At 53.8% G+C, this 11,403-nt stretch overlaps 1 protein-coding gene across 1 annotated transcript in view; it reads right to left on the bottom strand.

The window, feature by feature from the left end:
• The window catches only part of Adamts16 (ADAM metallopeptidase with thrombospondin type 1 motif 16), a 167,642-nt gene that overhangs the window by 2,977 nt on the left and 153,262 nt on the right, over window positions 1-11,403 (bottom strand). The window contains exons 19-21 of the mRNA XM_004625189.2: window positions 10,998-11,199; window positions 10,727-10,921; window positions 7,716-7,943 (exon numbers count right to left, since the gene is read on the bottom strand). Of these exons, the coding sequence (XP_004625246.1) occupies window positions 7,716-7,943; window positions 10,727-10,921; window positions 10,998-11,199 (625 nt within the window). The remainder of the gene's footprint in view (window positions 1-7,715; window positions 7,944-10,726; window positions 10,922-10,997; window positions 11,200-11,403) is intronic.

The following is an 11,403-nucleotide window of genomic DNA, read 5'->3' as shown; positions in this document are numbered from 1 at the left end:
TCCTCTTTGGCCCCATAATCTTCTTGATCAGAAAATTTGGGACACTACCGAGGTACATGACGTTACAGTACAAGTTCTCATATGTCCTGAGTCTCTATTAGAGGTCTTTAAGAGCATAGTATCACTGATGTTAGATCCAGGACCAGGGCTAAGGTACAATTTTTTTTTTTGTGGAACTGGGGATTGGACTCAGGTCCTTGCACTTGCCAGGGAAGCACTTATTCCACTGAGCCATCTCCCCGGGCCCTATTGAGGTACTTTCTTTCTAACCTGCACTAGGTTCCCCTCAAACTATGGCTTGGGCCAGCCCTGGCCTCTGCTGCCTGTGGTAGCCCTATCTCTTCTCGGGATCTCTGCAGGGGTCCCCTCCTGCCCAGACACCCCAAGGTGTCACTCTCTGTCTCTGATTGCTGAGCACACTCTGGAGTAGCAGGGGCTGTGGACCAGGGGATGGTATCCCACAAAGTTCAGAGCATTCTTGGGGAATCTGCCATGGGCGATAAGTGGGTTTTGGTGGGCACAGAAAGCAGGTGTATAGAGATTCCAGGGTCACCTTCTGAACCTCACAAGAGCAAATGGTTTCTTCAGGCAATGTTCTTAAAACTAGCACTGTAAAACAGAGCTTGAAGAGTCAATTTTTTCCTTTCAGACACAAGTGACTGCTCCCAGCTTCCTCAGGTCTAGGTCTTAAATGGTGACACCACCTCTCCTCAGCATAGATGAACGGACAAAGCCTGCAGACATTGGCGCCAGCAGGTCAAGCCCAAGTTCACTCCCTTGGGCAACAAGCCTGAATTCATCAGCTGTCTCGCTGTATCTCTCCCCCAACTGTTCCTTGCTGCGCAAGAAGGAGATTGGAGGCAGATGGCCCCTCCATCACCTGAGAGCCAACTTGAGTGAATCCCTTTTCCTTTTTAAGCAAACAGCTTCCTTTGGACAGCGTTGAGCAAAGGAACCTCAGCACAGGACCCTGGTGGCTGGTCACACCCTCCGCACCCTACACCACCCTTTGGGCCATCCTGGGACAGTCAGCCTCCACCGAGGCTGAGGAAGCCAAGCCCCTTCTAGACCCCAGCCCACAGCCAGTTCCTGCAGCCTCAGCCTGCAAATCTCAGCCCAGGAGATGAAGTGAGCCTGGGGGAGGAGAGGTCACCTTTCACCACCTGGCTGGGTACACACAGCTAAAAACATGAGCTAGACCCATCTGGGATCAACTTAAGAAGGAATTGGGGGATAAGCAGCTGGAGAGGCAGAGGAATCTGAGCCAAGGCAGCGAATCCACCCGAAACAGACCTGCCCAAGTCTAGACTAAATTATGTAAATTGTGCTCCAAGGAGACTACAGGCTAAGAGGGTAAGCAAATTCAGGGGACACCTGCAGGAAGAAGGGTCAGACGTAGCGTGGGTGTCCTGGCATGGGTGGGAGCTGAACAGTTCCCTCTCCTGCAGGGATGATGCCCTGCAAGGCTGTGGAGACATGCTGGCTGCCCAAAGTGACCGTAGAGCATGTCAAGTCCCATGTGGCCAGTCCCAGAGGGAGGCTGCAGCCAGCTCTCCACAGCCCACACTGCCGGAAGGAGGCCCAGCACACAGTGCAGAGATGAGCTTGGCCTAGCCCAGAACCTGCTGCCACTGGAGCTTTCAGAGATTTCAAGTCCCACGGAACAGGGACAGGTGATGAGTGAGGGAGACTCCCTCCTACCTCCCTGGAGAGGAGAGGAGTTGGGAACACAGTCTGGGAATCCCAAGCCAAAGGAACTGCTATCTTCTTGCCCCTTTTCCTGTTCCTATAAAGGGTTCCCAGGCCACATACCTCTGTCTGTTGGGGGCCTTTCTGAGCAGCTGACCTGTCACTTCCAAACCATCAATAACCCAGTTTCAACAGTGAACTACAGTAACCAGGAAAAACAATGTGGTGGGCAGAACGCTGTCTGATTTCTGAATTATCAGGGTCCCATGTGGCAGAGCCGATGTTTCCCACTGTACAGCAACACATCCCTCTGAGGGCCACAGAACCACAGTCCTGCCCTTGGCCCTTGCCCTCCGTATCTGGGCCCACAGATGCACTGGGTGCTTTGGGGACATGGGTGACAGCACTGAGACAGCCACTCTTCAGCTCACTGGCATCAGCACTCATAAAATCTCTCAGCCCCCAGGCCAATTTCTCTAACAATCAGCAGCTACGGGAGACTTCTAATCCTGCTAAGATTATTTGGCACCTTTAGAAGTCATAAACTATCAGCACAGTTTTTTATTTGTCCCCAAATAATTAACATATGGCTTGATATTTTCTTGTCCTTGATTCCCTTACTTGGTCAACAGTAACCACTCATCCTTCCTGGATTGGGTACAGTCGTGCCTCCGTTCATAAACTGAATTTGTTGTGTGATTCTGGAGAAGGCGGCCATGGTCCTGTTCATCACCCAAGGTAGAGTTTGTGAACAGAAGCGAAATTTTGCCAAATGCTTCTGTTTGTGAATCAAACAGCATGGGAACAGCGGTGTTCATGAACTGAGGTGTCATGGTACAGTACTTTCTGTCTAAGCACTAGGTACTCAGTGATAAACGTGAATGACTCGGTCCTCACCCAGGGTGCTCACACGACCCACTGCTCCGAGTGTGGTCCCTGCCTTCCCCCCTTCCCATATCACTGTGGCCTCAGAGTCTGCACTGGGCCCCATGACTCAGACACAGGGGGAAGGGGCTAGAAAGTGTTGCTCTAGAGAGTTTGAAAATGTTCCACAAAAAAACAAAACAAAACTGTGGGTAAAACAACCTCCAATTTTCTCAAGATTTGCGTTCTTCAAAGATATATAAAAAAAATAAAATAAAATAAAGATATTCAGCCCCAAACTTTGAAACTCTTCTGAACTGATAAAAAATAGTGGTAGACAAAGCGATTGAAGGAAAAGTGAAACCTAAACAAGTTATTCACTGTTTTCTGGAAGGGGGAGGCAATGCTGGCCACTCCCCGGGGGTGCAGGCGTGATGGTGCAAGGCTCCGCGTGGTGTTTAGGGCTCCCACATTCCAGACCTTCTGTGGGATGAACAGTTGCCAAACTGGCTGATGCTACGAAGCATGTGGGGCCCTAGACAGCCAGGCAGACCTGACTGGGGCCCCAGGAGGCCAGGAGGGCAGGAAGGGGGCAGGAAGCTGCATTTGAGCAAGAGTGGCAGGCAGCTCATAGGACAGAGCAGGCTGGAGAAAGCGGCGCTCCCTGGAAGGAGTCTGGAGCTTGGGTCTGGACATCCAAGCTTCTGGCTTCTTGCAGCTTCCTGGGATGGGGCTTGAGCTTCCTAGTGGATAGACTGGCCTCTGGGCTGCCCCTGCCTCTCCCTCTGCCCTGCACTGGACTACCCCAGCCCCGCCTGCCTGCTGTAGGGCTCTGCAGACTCCTTGATTCTGGCTCCGTCTCCAGAGCCTGGGGTCTCACATTTGCCTGTGTCACCCATAGGATCCCCTGGGACCCTGGGCCATGTGCCCAAGGTGCACAGGTGTGGCTGGAGCTTGCGATCCTGCACGCTGAGTGCAAGGTGACAAGGAGAATTACCTCACTGGGTTTTCAGAACCACAAGGCCTAACACCCATTGACACTTTCCTTTTCTGTTTTAGTTTATGGAATAGATGTCAGCTGTCTGTAATTCCAGCAGAAATGGTGCCCAGGGTCAATGTAGCCTGGATCTGAACACTTGTAAGGACTGAAGTGGGTCTGCAAAGGTGGCCTTGGTGGACACTCTTGTCCCTGGTCTAGATGGACTGCTCCCCACTCTGATCTTGTCCTGGCTTCCAGAGCACCCGATGTCTTCCTCCTCCTCTTGGTCACAGCAGCTCTGTAGTGCCAGCAGGGGTCCAACATCAGCCTTTCCTCCCAGGATGGAGCCCGTGGGGAACAGCAGCAAAGTGAGGTGGTAAACCATTGGTGGGAATGTTCTTCCCCTTGAGGAGTAACAGTTGTCAACTTCCATGTTTTCAGAGTGGCCCTACAAACACTAAAGGTGATCACTTCTGGCCATCAGTAAAGCCAAAGAGATACATGTAAAAATGACATTGGCTTGGAGGATTTTTTCTTCAATTTAATTAGGGCGATTCCTCACTTCTTTGGTTTGTGGCGAAACATTGTCGGAATGCAGTGGCTGTCAGCCTCTCCATGGTGCCTGGAGTCCTGGAGACCTACGGGCTTCATGCAGGGCGGAGTTCATTGGGACACAGTGGACAATGAAGACAGTGTACACTGACTAGTTCCTGAGGACAAGGCCTCCCCACTGTCACTTCCCACCGGAAGCCCTCTATCATGAGACCCCATTAAGTTTCCCCTTTAATTTATCATCTTCCTGTGCCTTGGTGCATGCACCCACTGTAACCCGCCCACTGTCCCAGAGGTCAGATGTCTGCATGGGGACTGCACAGACCTCCATGGTGTTGGCCAACATCAGCTCTGAGGAGAGTGATGAATGGGGCCTATCAATGTTTGTGCCTCTTCAATTGCTTACAAACACAAGCTCCCCTCACATCAAGAAGGGTGAGTAGTGGCTTTATCCACCAGTGATGGCAAAAGACGATGAGCGCAATGATCAGCATGGGCAGTCACGTGGAAGGGTGTAGGGCAGGGGTCTGTGTGCCCCTGCGTACGTGTGTGTGGGAGTAACTGTGTGCATTCAGTATAGACCTGGGGGCTTCGCTGCCACAGTGAAAAGCCAATGAGTTGTCTGCAACGTGGCTTCTTGCCCCTCTTGGCCCAAGGTTTTGCAGCCTAACTTTGCACTGTGCTGATGAGAAGCCCCAGGAGGGAAACACATCCCTGTCATTGGAGAGGGGGACCTATCGTCCAACAGGTGACACTGCCAAAGCCAGTGGCTGCAGAGAGCAAGTCTGTCCCCCTTAAATTGCATTCAGGCTCTCTGCCCAGGCTGGGTGTGGTGCTCACACCCATAATCTCAGCACACTCACACCCATAACCGCAGTGGATCCTGAGTTAATCATGAACTAGAAGTCCACCTATGACTGCCTGAGTCTTTGGGGGAACAACGAGACACCATAATAGACCTTCACTGTCAGTCTCTGAGAATCTTTCCCAAAGGGTCTGCTGGGTGGCTGCTGCCCTAGCAATGGCCTACTCACTCCACTTCCTGTCTGCTGCCACCCAGGAGGCCCCTGCCTGGCTGAGCATGTGCCCCTGCATCTGCCCTTTCCTTCCCCCATGACCCTCTCCTGGAGCCCGCATGTAGCTCTAACCTCTCAGCACTAGCCACCTCTCCCCTACCTAGACTCTCGCCAAACAGGAGGTGGAGAAAGAGCGAAAGGGCCCCTGTCTGAAGCCACTTCTCAGGCCAGAAACATACCAGTGAGGCCCGAGGCCCAGCGGTGCTACCACAGGTCAAGGCTGCTCTGACCCAAAGTGGTCACGGTCCACTAAGGAGCCTCAGGGCTTGGAGCAACACCTCACTGCGTGCTCGTCTACCTTATTCCCTAATTCTGGCCCTGTGTGACTTCTGACTGTTCCCCAACATCAAAATGACCATGAAAAGTAAATGCTTTGAAAAATTGAGGACACCGAGGCAGCCAAGACAGTGGGACTAAAGACACTCAGGAAAGAGGACTCCAGAGCTGCTGCAGAAAGTGGCAAGAGCCATGGGCTTAGTTTGTTTCGAGCAAGGGGCAAGATTTTGAGGGTGGTCCCCAGCAATGTGTCCTCTACTGTGATAATAGACTTAAACTCGTACTGTATTTTCAGACCTCCCCTGTATGTATATCTGCACACGTTTGCATGCACACACATGTTCAGGCTTACATGTACTATATGACGGTGACCACAGCCTCTAACTCATTTTGAGGGGGTGCTTACTGAATGGGCACATGTCAGGAAAATCCCATGAGTGTGTCAAAGCAGCTCCACACAGTCCTCAGAGAATTTGCCTCTCATGGGCAAAGTGTGTCCTGGCCTTGGGCTGCCTTGGCACCATCTGTTGGAGTTGTATGCTCTGCCAGGAAGCCGGGTACAGTGGGTACTTGAGTTATCCCCGCACATGTCTGCAGACTGTGGGAAGCTGAGGTGGGGATGGAAGGCCAGCGCCTGGCTGAACTGGCTAGCAGACAGGTTAATTCTTCTAGCAGTTGAAGGTCCTTGTTCCTGCTGCCATGAACTGCTGCCCTCTGCCATGTGCAGCTCTTCCTTAGAGCCAGCTGAGTACGAACCTAAGCCTCCACTAACTGTGAGCTAAATAAATCTTTCCTTCCTTCATTTTGAGTGTCGGGTATTTGTCCTAGCAATAAAAGAAGAGTAACTGAGACAAGGACATAGGGTCCTTCCAGAATCTGGAATCAAGGATCTCTGTGGACCTTGGGATACAGAAAAGCCCCTGTGGGGTGACTTGGTGGCCTGATGCCAAATGTACTGATTGATAAACCCAAGATTCACAGAGTTGGAGCAAATGGTACCCAAGAAGGCTACAAAAATCAGGCCCAGGGCACTTGTAGAAGGCAAAGTCAAAGCCCTGGACAGTGTCTGGGTATTGTCAGAGACTGGAGCTAGGTTTTGGTTGTGCTGATCTCACCTACATGAACAGGAGCTTGGGGACAGGGGCAAGGGCAGGGGCCTGCAGGAGGGAGGCCGTGGCCATAGGGATTACTCTCGGAGAACACATGGTGCATGTGCGCCCTGTGGAGGGCTTGCTTCTGCCCTTTGCTGGCTGGGGGGTGCACCCGCGCCTTGGTTTCCTCCTGTGCAGGGGCTCTGATGCGGTCTGCTCCCTCCAAGAGCTGCTAAGGGCCTGTGTCTGCCTGGAGCAGCCCTCCAGTGCAGGAGCTTCTGTCGGGCTCTTCTGACCTGCTATTCCTATGCTCACCATGTGGCACACAGACGGGCCCTGACAGACCCCTCTGGGGAGAAGTACATGAATCCTGCTCCAGAGGGCACAACGGCTGGTCTCTCTCCTCCCCTCCCTGCCTTCCCCTCCCCTCCCCTCTCTTCTTTTGTCCTCTCCTCTCCCTCTTTTGTTTCCTTCTGCTCTCTTTGATTCTAGTAAAGGGCGAAGTCACATGGGGCCTGGGCCCCAGGCAGAAGTGGAGGTGTGTTCTAGAGAGGTCTCCTCTCTCATCAACAGACTAGACCCAGAGAAGGGCGTGGGCAGGGGTCAAGGGCCGGCCCCAGGCTCCATGTGAGTCCTGCTGACCTGACTGCAGGACAGCAGCCCATGAGAGAGGATACAGGCACAGAATGGGCTTGCGGGCTGAGGCTGCGGAAACCCCAGAGGAAACCGCAGGAGGAGATGGAGGTGGGTGGATGTCCACTGCAGAATCCCCTGGGGTGAGGGCAAAGGATGCACGGACGAGGGCAGGGATGGGCAGGGCCCAGGAAGAGGCTCAGGGGCTCCATGGGCTCAGGCAGAATGCAGCAGTTTGGGGGTGATACTACCCTTTCCACTTTCACAGCCTCACAGCTAACCTACACACTGATGTTCTCCATGGTGTCCCTGGCCTCCGTTTCTTCCCATCCATAGCCATCTCTGAGGAACTTGGCCTAGATATTACAGAAAATATTGCACTTCTGACACTTAGTGGGATAAAGATTTCATGACTCAGGAATGCACTACGAGACTCAGGTGTGGAGCCTAACCTCAGAAAGCCAAGTCACACCCGGTACGTACACTGGAGGAAGTGTACCTGCAGAAGCCTGTGCAAGCCAGCCTTGCCAGCCCTGGAGGAAACGGGGCTCTTACCTGAGACCAGGGAGAGGCAAACCAGCTGCTCCCTGGAAGGCTTGTGGCAGCATGTGAGGGACGCAGCAGCGGGCATGGAAACGGGGTGCAGGTGCGCTGCAGCTCCAGGTCGGGCTGCAGCAAGCGCGCGCACTTCCTGGAGGCCAGCTCACGGTACTTCCCGGAAACGTACTTCTCGGCACATTTTAGGAACCTTTTTTGGACTCCACTTCCACATGTGGTGGAGCACTGCAAGTAAGAGGGGGAAGGAGGTCATTTCTTTTTCTCTTTCTCTTTTTCTTTTCTTTTTTTTTTTATGTATTTGGTACAGGGTCTCACTACGCAGCTTGGACTCATAGTGATCCTCCTGCTTTCAGCCTTCCCAGCACTGGGACGACAGGCGAGCGGCACCATGTGTGGACTCTTGCCTGCTCAGTGTGCTGGGAGGTGGAGAAGGGGTGCGGTGCAGCATGTGATCCAGGGACTCGAGCCCCAGTCCCTGCACTTGCCTAAGTAGGCTCTTACTTCTCTCTCGCTTTAAAAGTCTTTTATTTAATATTTATTTACATATTTTAATAAAAGTCTTTTATTTACATATTTACCAGCACTGCTGGTACCCAGTCTTGGTACTCAGCTCAGACTTGTACTGATCCTCCCGTCTCAGTCTCCCCAATGCTGGGATTATAGGCATGTACCACCATTCCCAGTTCTGGTGGCCAGAACAGCACACCCTGAGTTCTAGGGCTGGCACAGCAAGCAGTACCAGGGATCAAATCCAGGTCCTTGTGCTTGCCAGGCAGGCCCTTAGACCACTGAGCTATATCACCAGCCTGAGGATGTCATTTCTGCACAACCAGGGCTCAGCTTGTCTCTTGGTGACAGCGGCTTGGACGCTTAGGTAAAGGCAGGCCCTCGAAGGCTGCCTAGTATCATCACTGAAAGGAGGCAAGAGGGGCCGGGGAGATGGCTCAGTAGGGGGCCAGGGAGATGGCTCAGTAGAATAAGCGCTTGCCTGGCAAGCGCAAGGGCCTGAGTTCAATCCTTCGTTCCACAAAAAAAAAGCAAGGAGGCAAGAGTCAGAGCCACACAGCATCATGGGCTGAAGAGGGGCAGGGCAATCAGGAGCCATGAAGGTAGTAATTCTACAGCTACTGGAGTGTTAAACCTGGCTGTCCCTCATCTGAGAACACAAGCCATCTCCTACACAAGAATACTGAACAGAACATCACTGAATGGATTGGTCCACACAACTATAGGCTGATGTGGCCCAGAAGGCAGGGATGGGCAGAGGCAGCCCTTGGCTCCTCACAGATCTTTCCAGGAAGTCTGAGCACTGCCCTGAAGAAGGAAGCACACACAGGTGAGCTTTCCAGCTGTGTGCCAGCCTCAGCAGCCCCAGCGCTGGGCCTGTGTGAGCGGGGAGGCTGCAGGGGCTGCCGCTGCCCATCCAGCAGGGGAGGCACAGGAGAGCTGGGCCCTGCTGGGGAGGTCCAGGGCGAGGGCCATACTGCAGGACAGGGGCAGGTGCTCAGGAGCCAAGATCCCTGGCTGATGTTCTGCAGGCCACCTAGGAGGAGGGCCCAGACAGCAGCACCTGCCCCCTCTTACCTCACCTTCCCATCGGACCTCCTGGGCGTGCTGCCTGTCAAGGCGGAGACCCACTGCTGGACAGGAGGCTGCTGGCCCGGCCAAGCCTCAGAGCGAAGCCCCGGTGTGTGAGTATGTGTGTGGGGTGTTTGTGTGTTGTGTTATCAGCCAAAGGAAATGATGGGAAGCCTGGATTAATATAGCCTCAGAAGTCTTGCTGAGTTTAGTCTGCCTCTAAGTGACTCTTAAGCCAGGGAAGCTTCTCACATTTATTGAGCTTTACGAACAGCCTAAGCAATGTGCATACCTAATTTGGTGTAAACAAGCTGTTATTTACATCCCCTTCAGCATTCACCAAACTAAATTTACATAACATTAGTTGGTTGGTAACTTCGCGGATAAAGGAACAAAGAACAGACAGGGCGCCAGCTCCAGGAATCTGCTATCTGGTCTCCAGCTTGCCAGAATTCCAAGGGGCCAGTCTCCTTAGGCCCTGTTCTTTGTTCCTGGCTCCCTTGAGACTGCAACCTTCTGCCTCAAACCAGCTGTGTACTTTTTACAAACTCAGCTCCAGGGATCTGCGTGGCAGGTAGGCCTTCCCTAACCACAGTGCTATGTGGAACTCTTCTTCCGCAAAGGCAGGCTGAGCTCAGTAAGCACCAGTCTTTTTATTTCTGAATGGCAAACAGTCTCTCAGCTGGGTGAACTGCCCTGAGTGGCAAGCTGCACCTAACATGGCACTGTTTAGGGCGTGGGGAAGCGTAGGGCCTAATGACATTGTGTCCTGCCTGAGAGGCATGGGACAAGGACAGCTGGGACCTTTTTGCAAGACTGCTGTGACACGCAGAGGTCCCACCTGGCAGTGGGGAAGCCCGGATGTCCACGCACATGAGCCACACCTGGCCAGGTGCTGTGTGCCGCTGTGGGCTGTGGAGTGTGGGGTCCTTCCAGGCTGTCTTGTGCCACACCTAGCCAGGAACCCCTCACTTCTCCAAACTCAAGCTGCTACCGAGGTCCACTGTGGCTGGGCTGGGAGCCCTGGGCAGGGTCCACGCGGTGGGCAGCACAGCAGGCTTCTGCAGATGCCTGGGCTGCCCATGTAACTGTTCTTGGGCTGGGCAAAGGGCAGCTCTTCCTGTTCTACGCCTGATGCCCACTGCCTAAAAGTGCTTCTCACTGTCCTAGAGGGAGGGGCGTCCCAGGACCCCACTGCCACTGCAAGGAGGCGACCCCACCCTCACACACACTTCCCACACTCTCATTCTCCGTGACACTGTGGGGGACAGTGTGGGAGTCTCCAGGGAGAAGCAGCAGGTTGATTGCAACTCAGAGCTTGGAGGCATGAACCAAGGGTGAGGATGAGGGATGAGCACTTAGATGCTGCCAGAAGATAGAGGGGGAGAAGCCAGAAGCAGGGCACTGAGACTGCCCCCGAGGTGACCCACCTGGGACCAGGCAGACACCAGCCACTGCAGCTTCTTGTGTTTGTGGCAGCGCTGGAGCAGGCAGGCTTCGTGCGTCCTGGGCTTGGGCTCCGCCTCGCACATGGCTTCGGGCAGCAGCTGGGCGCGGGCCGAGGGGTCAGTGCCCTTGCAGGCCAAGGTCCTCTCCCTCCAGCCCTTGCCACAGGTCCTGGAGCACTGAACACAAGAGGGAGCGCTCAGGCCCTTCATCCCGCGGGGCCAGGCCCTGCCCTGCCCAGCGCCGCCTGCTTACCTCTGTCCAGGGTCCAGTGCTCCATGCGGGTGGGCAGCGCTGAGGGTTGCAGGTTTGCTGGCTGGAGGGCGGAGGCTGTGGACACAGGCTGGCTGCCACTGGCTCTGAGTCATAGCGTGCCCGGCGGGTGCACTGCACGCGCCGGCTCTGAGTGCCCCCACCGCACGTCCGGCTGCAGGTGCTCCAGTTCCCCACAGACCAGCTGCAAGGGGGCAAAGCACAAATGTGGGAAGCTTTTTAGAAACTGAAATATATATATCGGAGCACCACTCTGCCACATAGAAGGATAAACTAGAATCCTTTGTAAGAAAATGGATGTATCTTGAGACTACAAAGGGAAATGATTAAACACACAAGCTTAAATTTCACACGATTTCTCTCCTGTAAGAAGCCCAACATACTAATC

The sequence above is a fragment of the Octodon degus genome, unplaced genomic scaffold (genome assembly GCF_000260255.1).
Source record: "Octodon degus isolate 3935 unplaced genomic scaffold, OctDeg1.0 scaffold00008, whole genome shotgun sequence".
NCBI classification, from domain to species: Eukaryota; Metazoa; Chordata; class Mammalia; order Rodentia; family Octodontidae; genus Octodon; species Octodon degus.
This window is presented reverse-complemented; position numbering and strand designations above follow the sequence as displayed.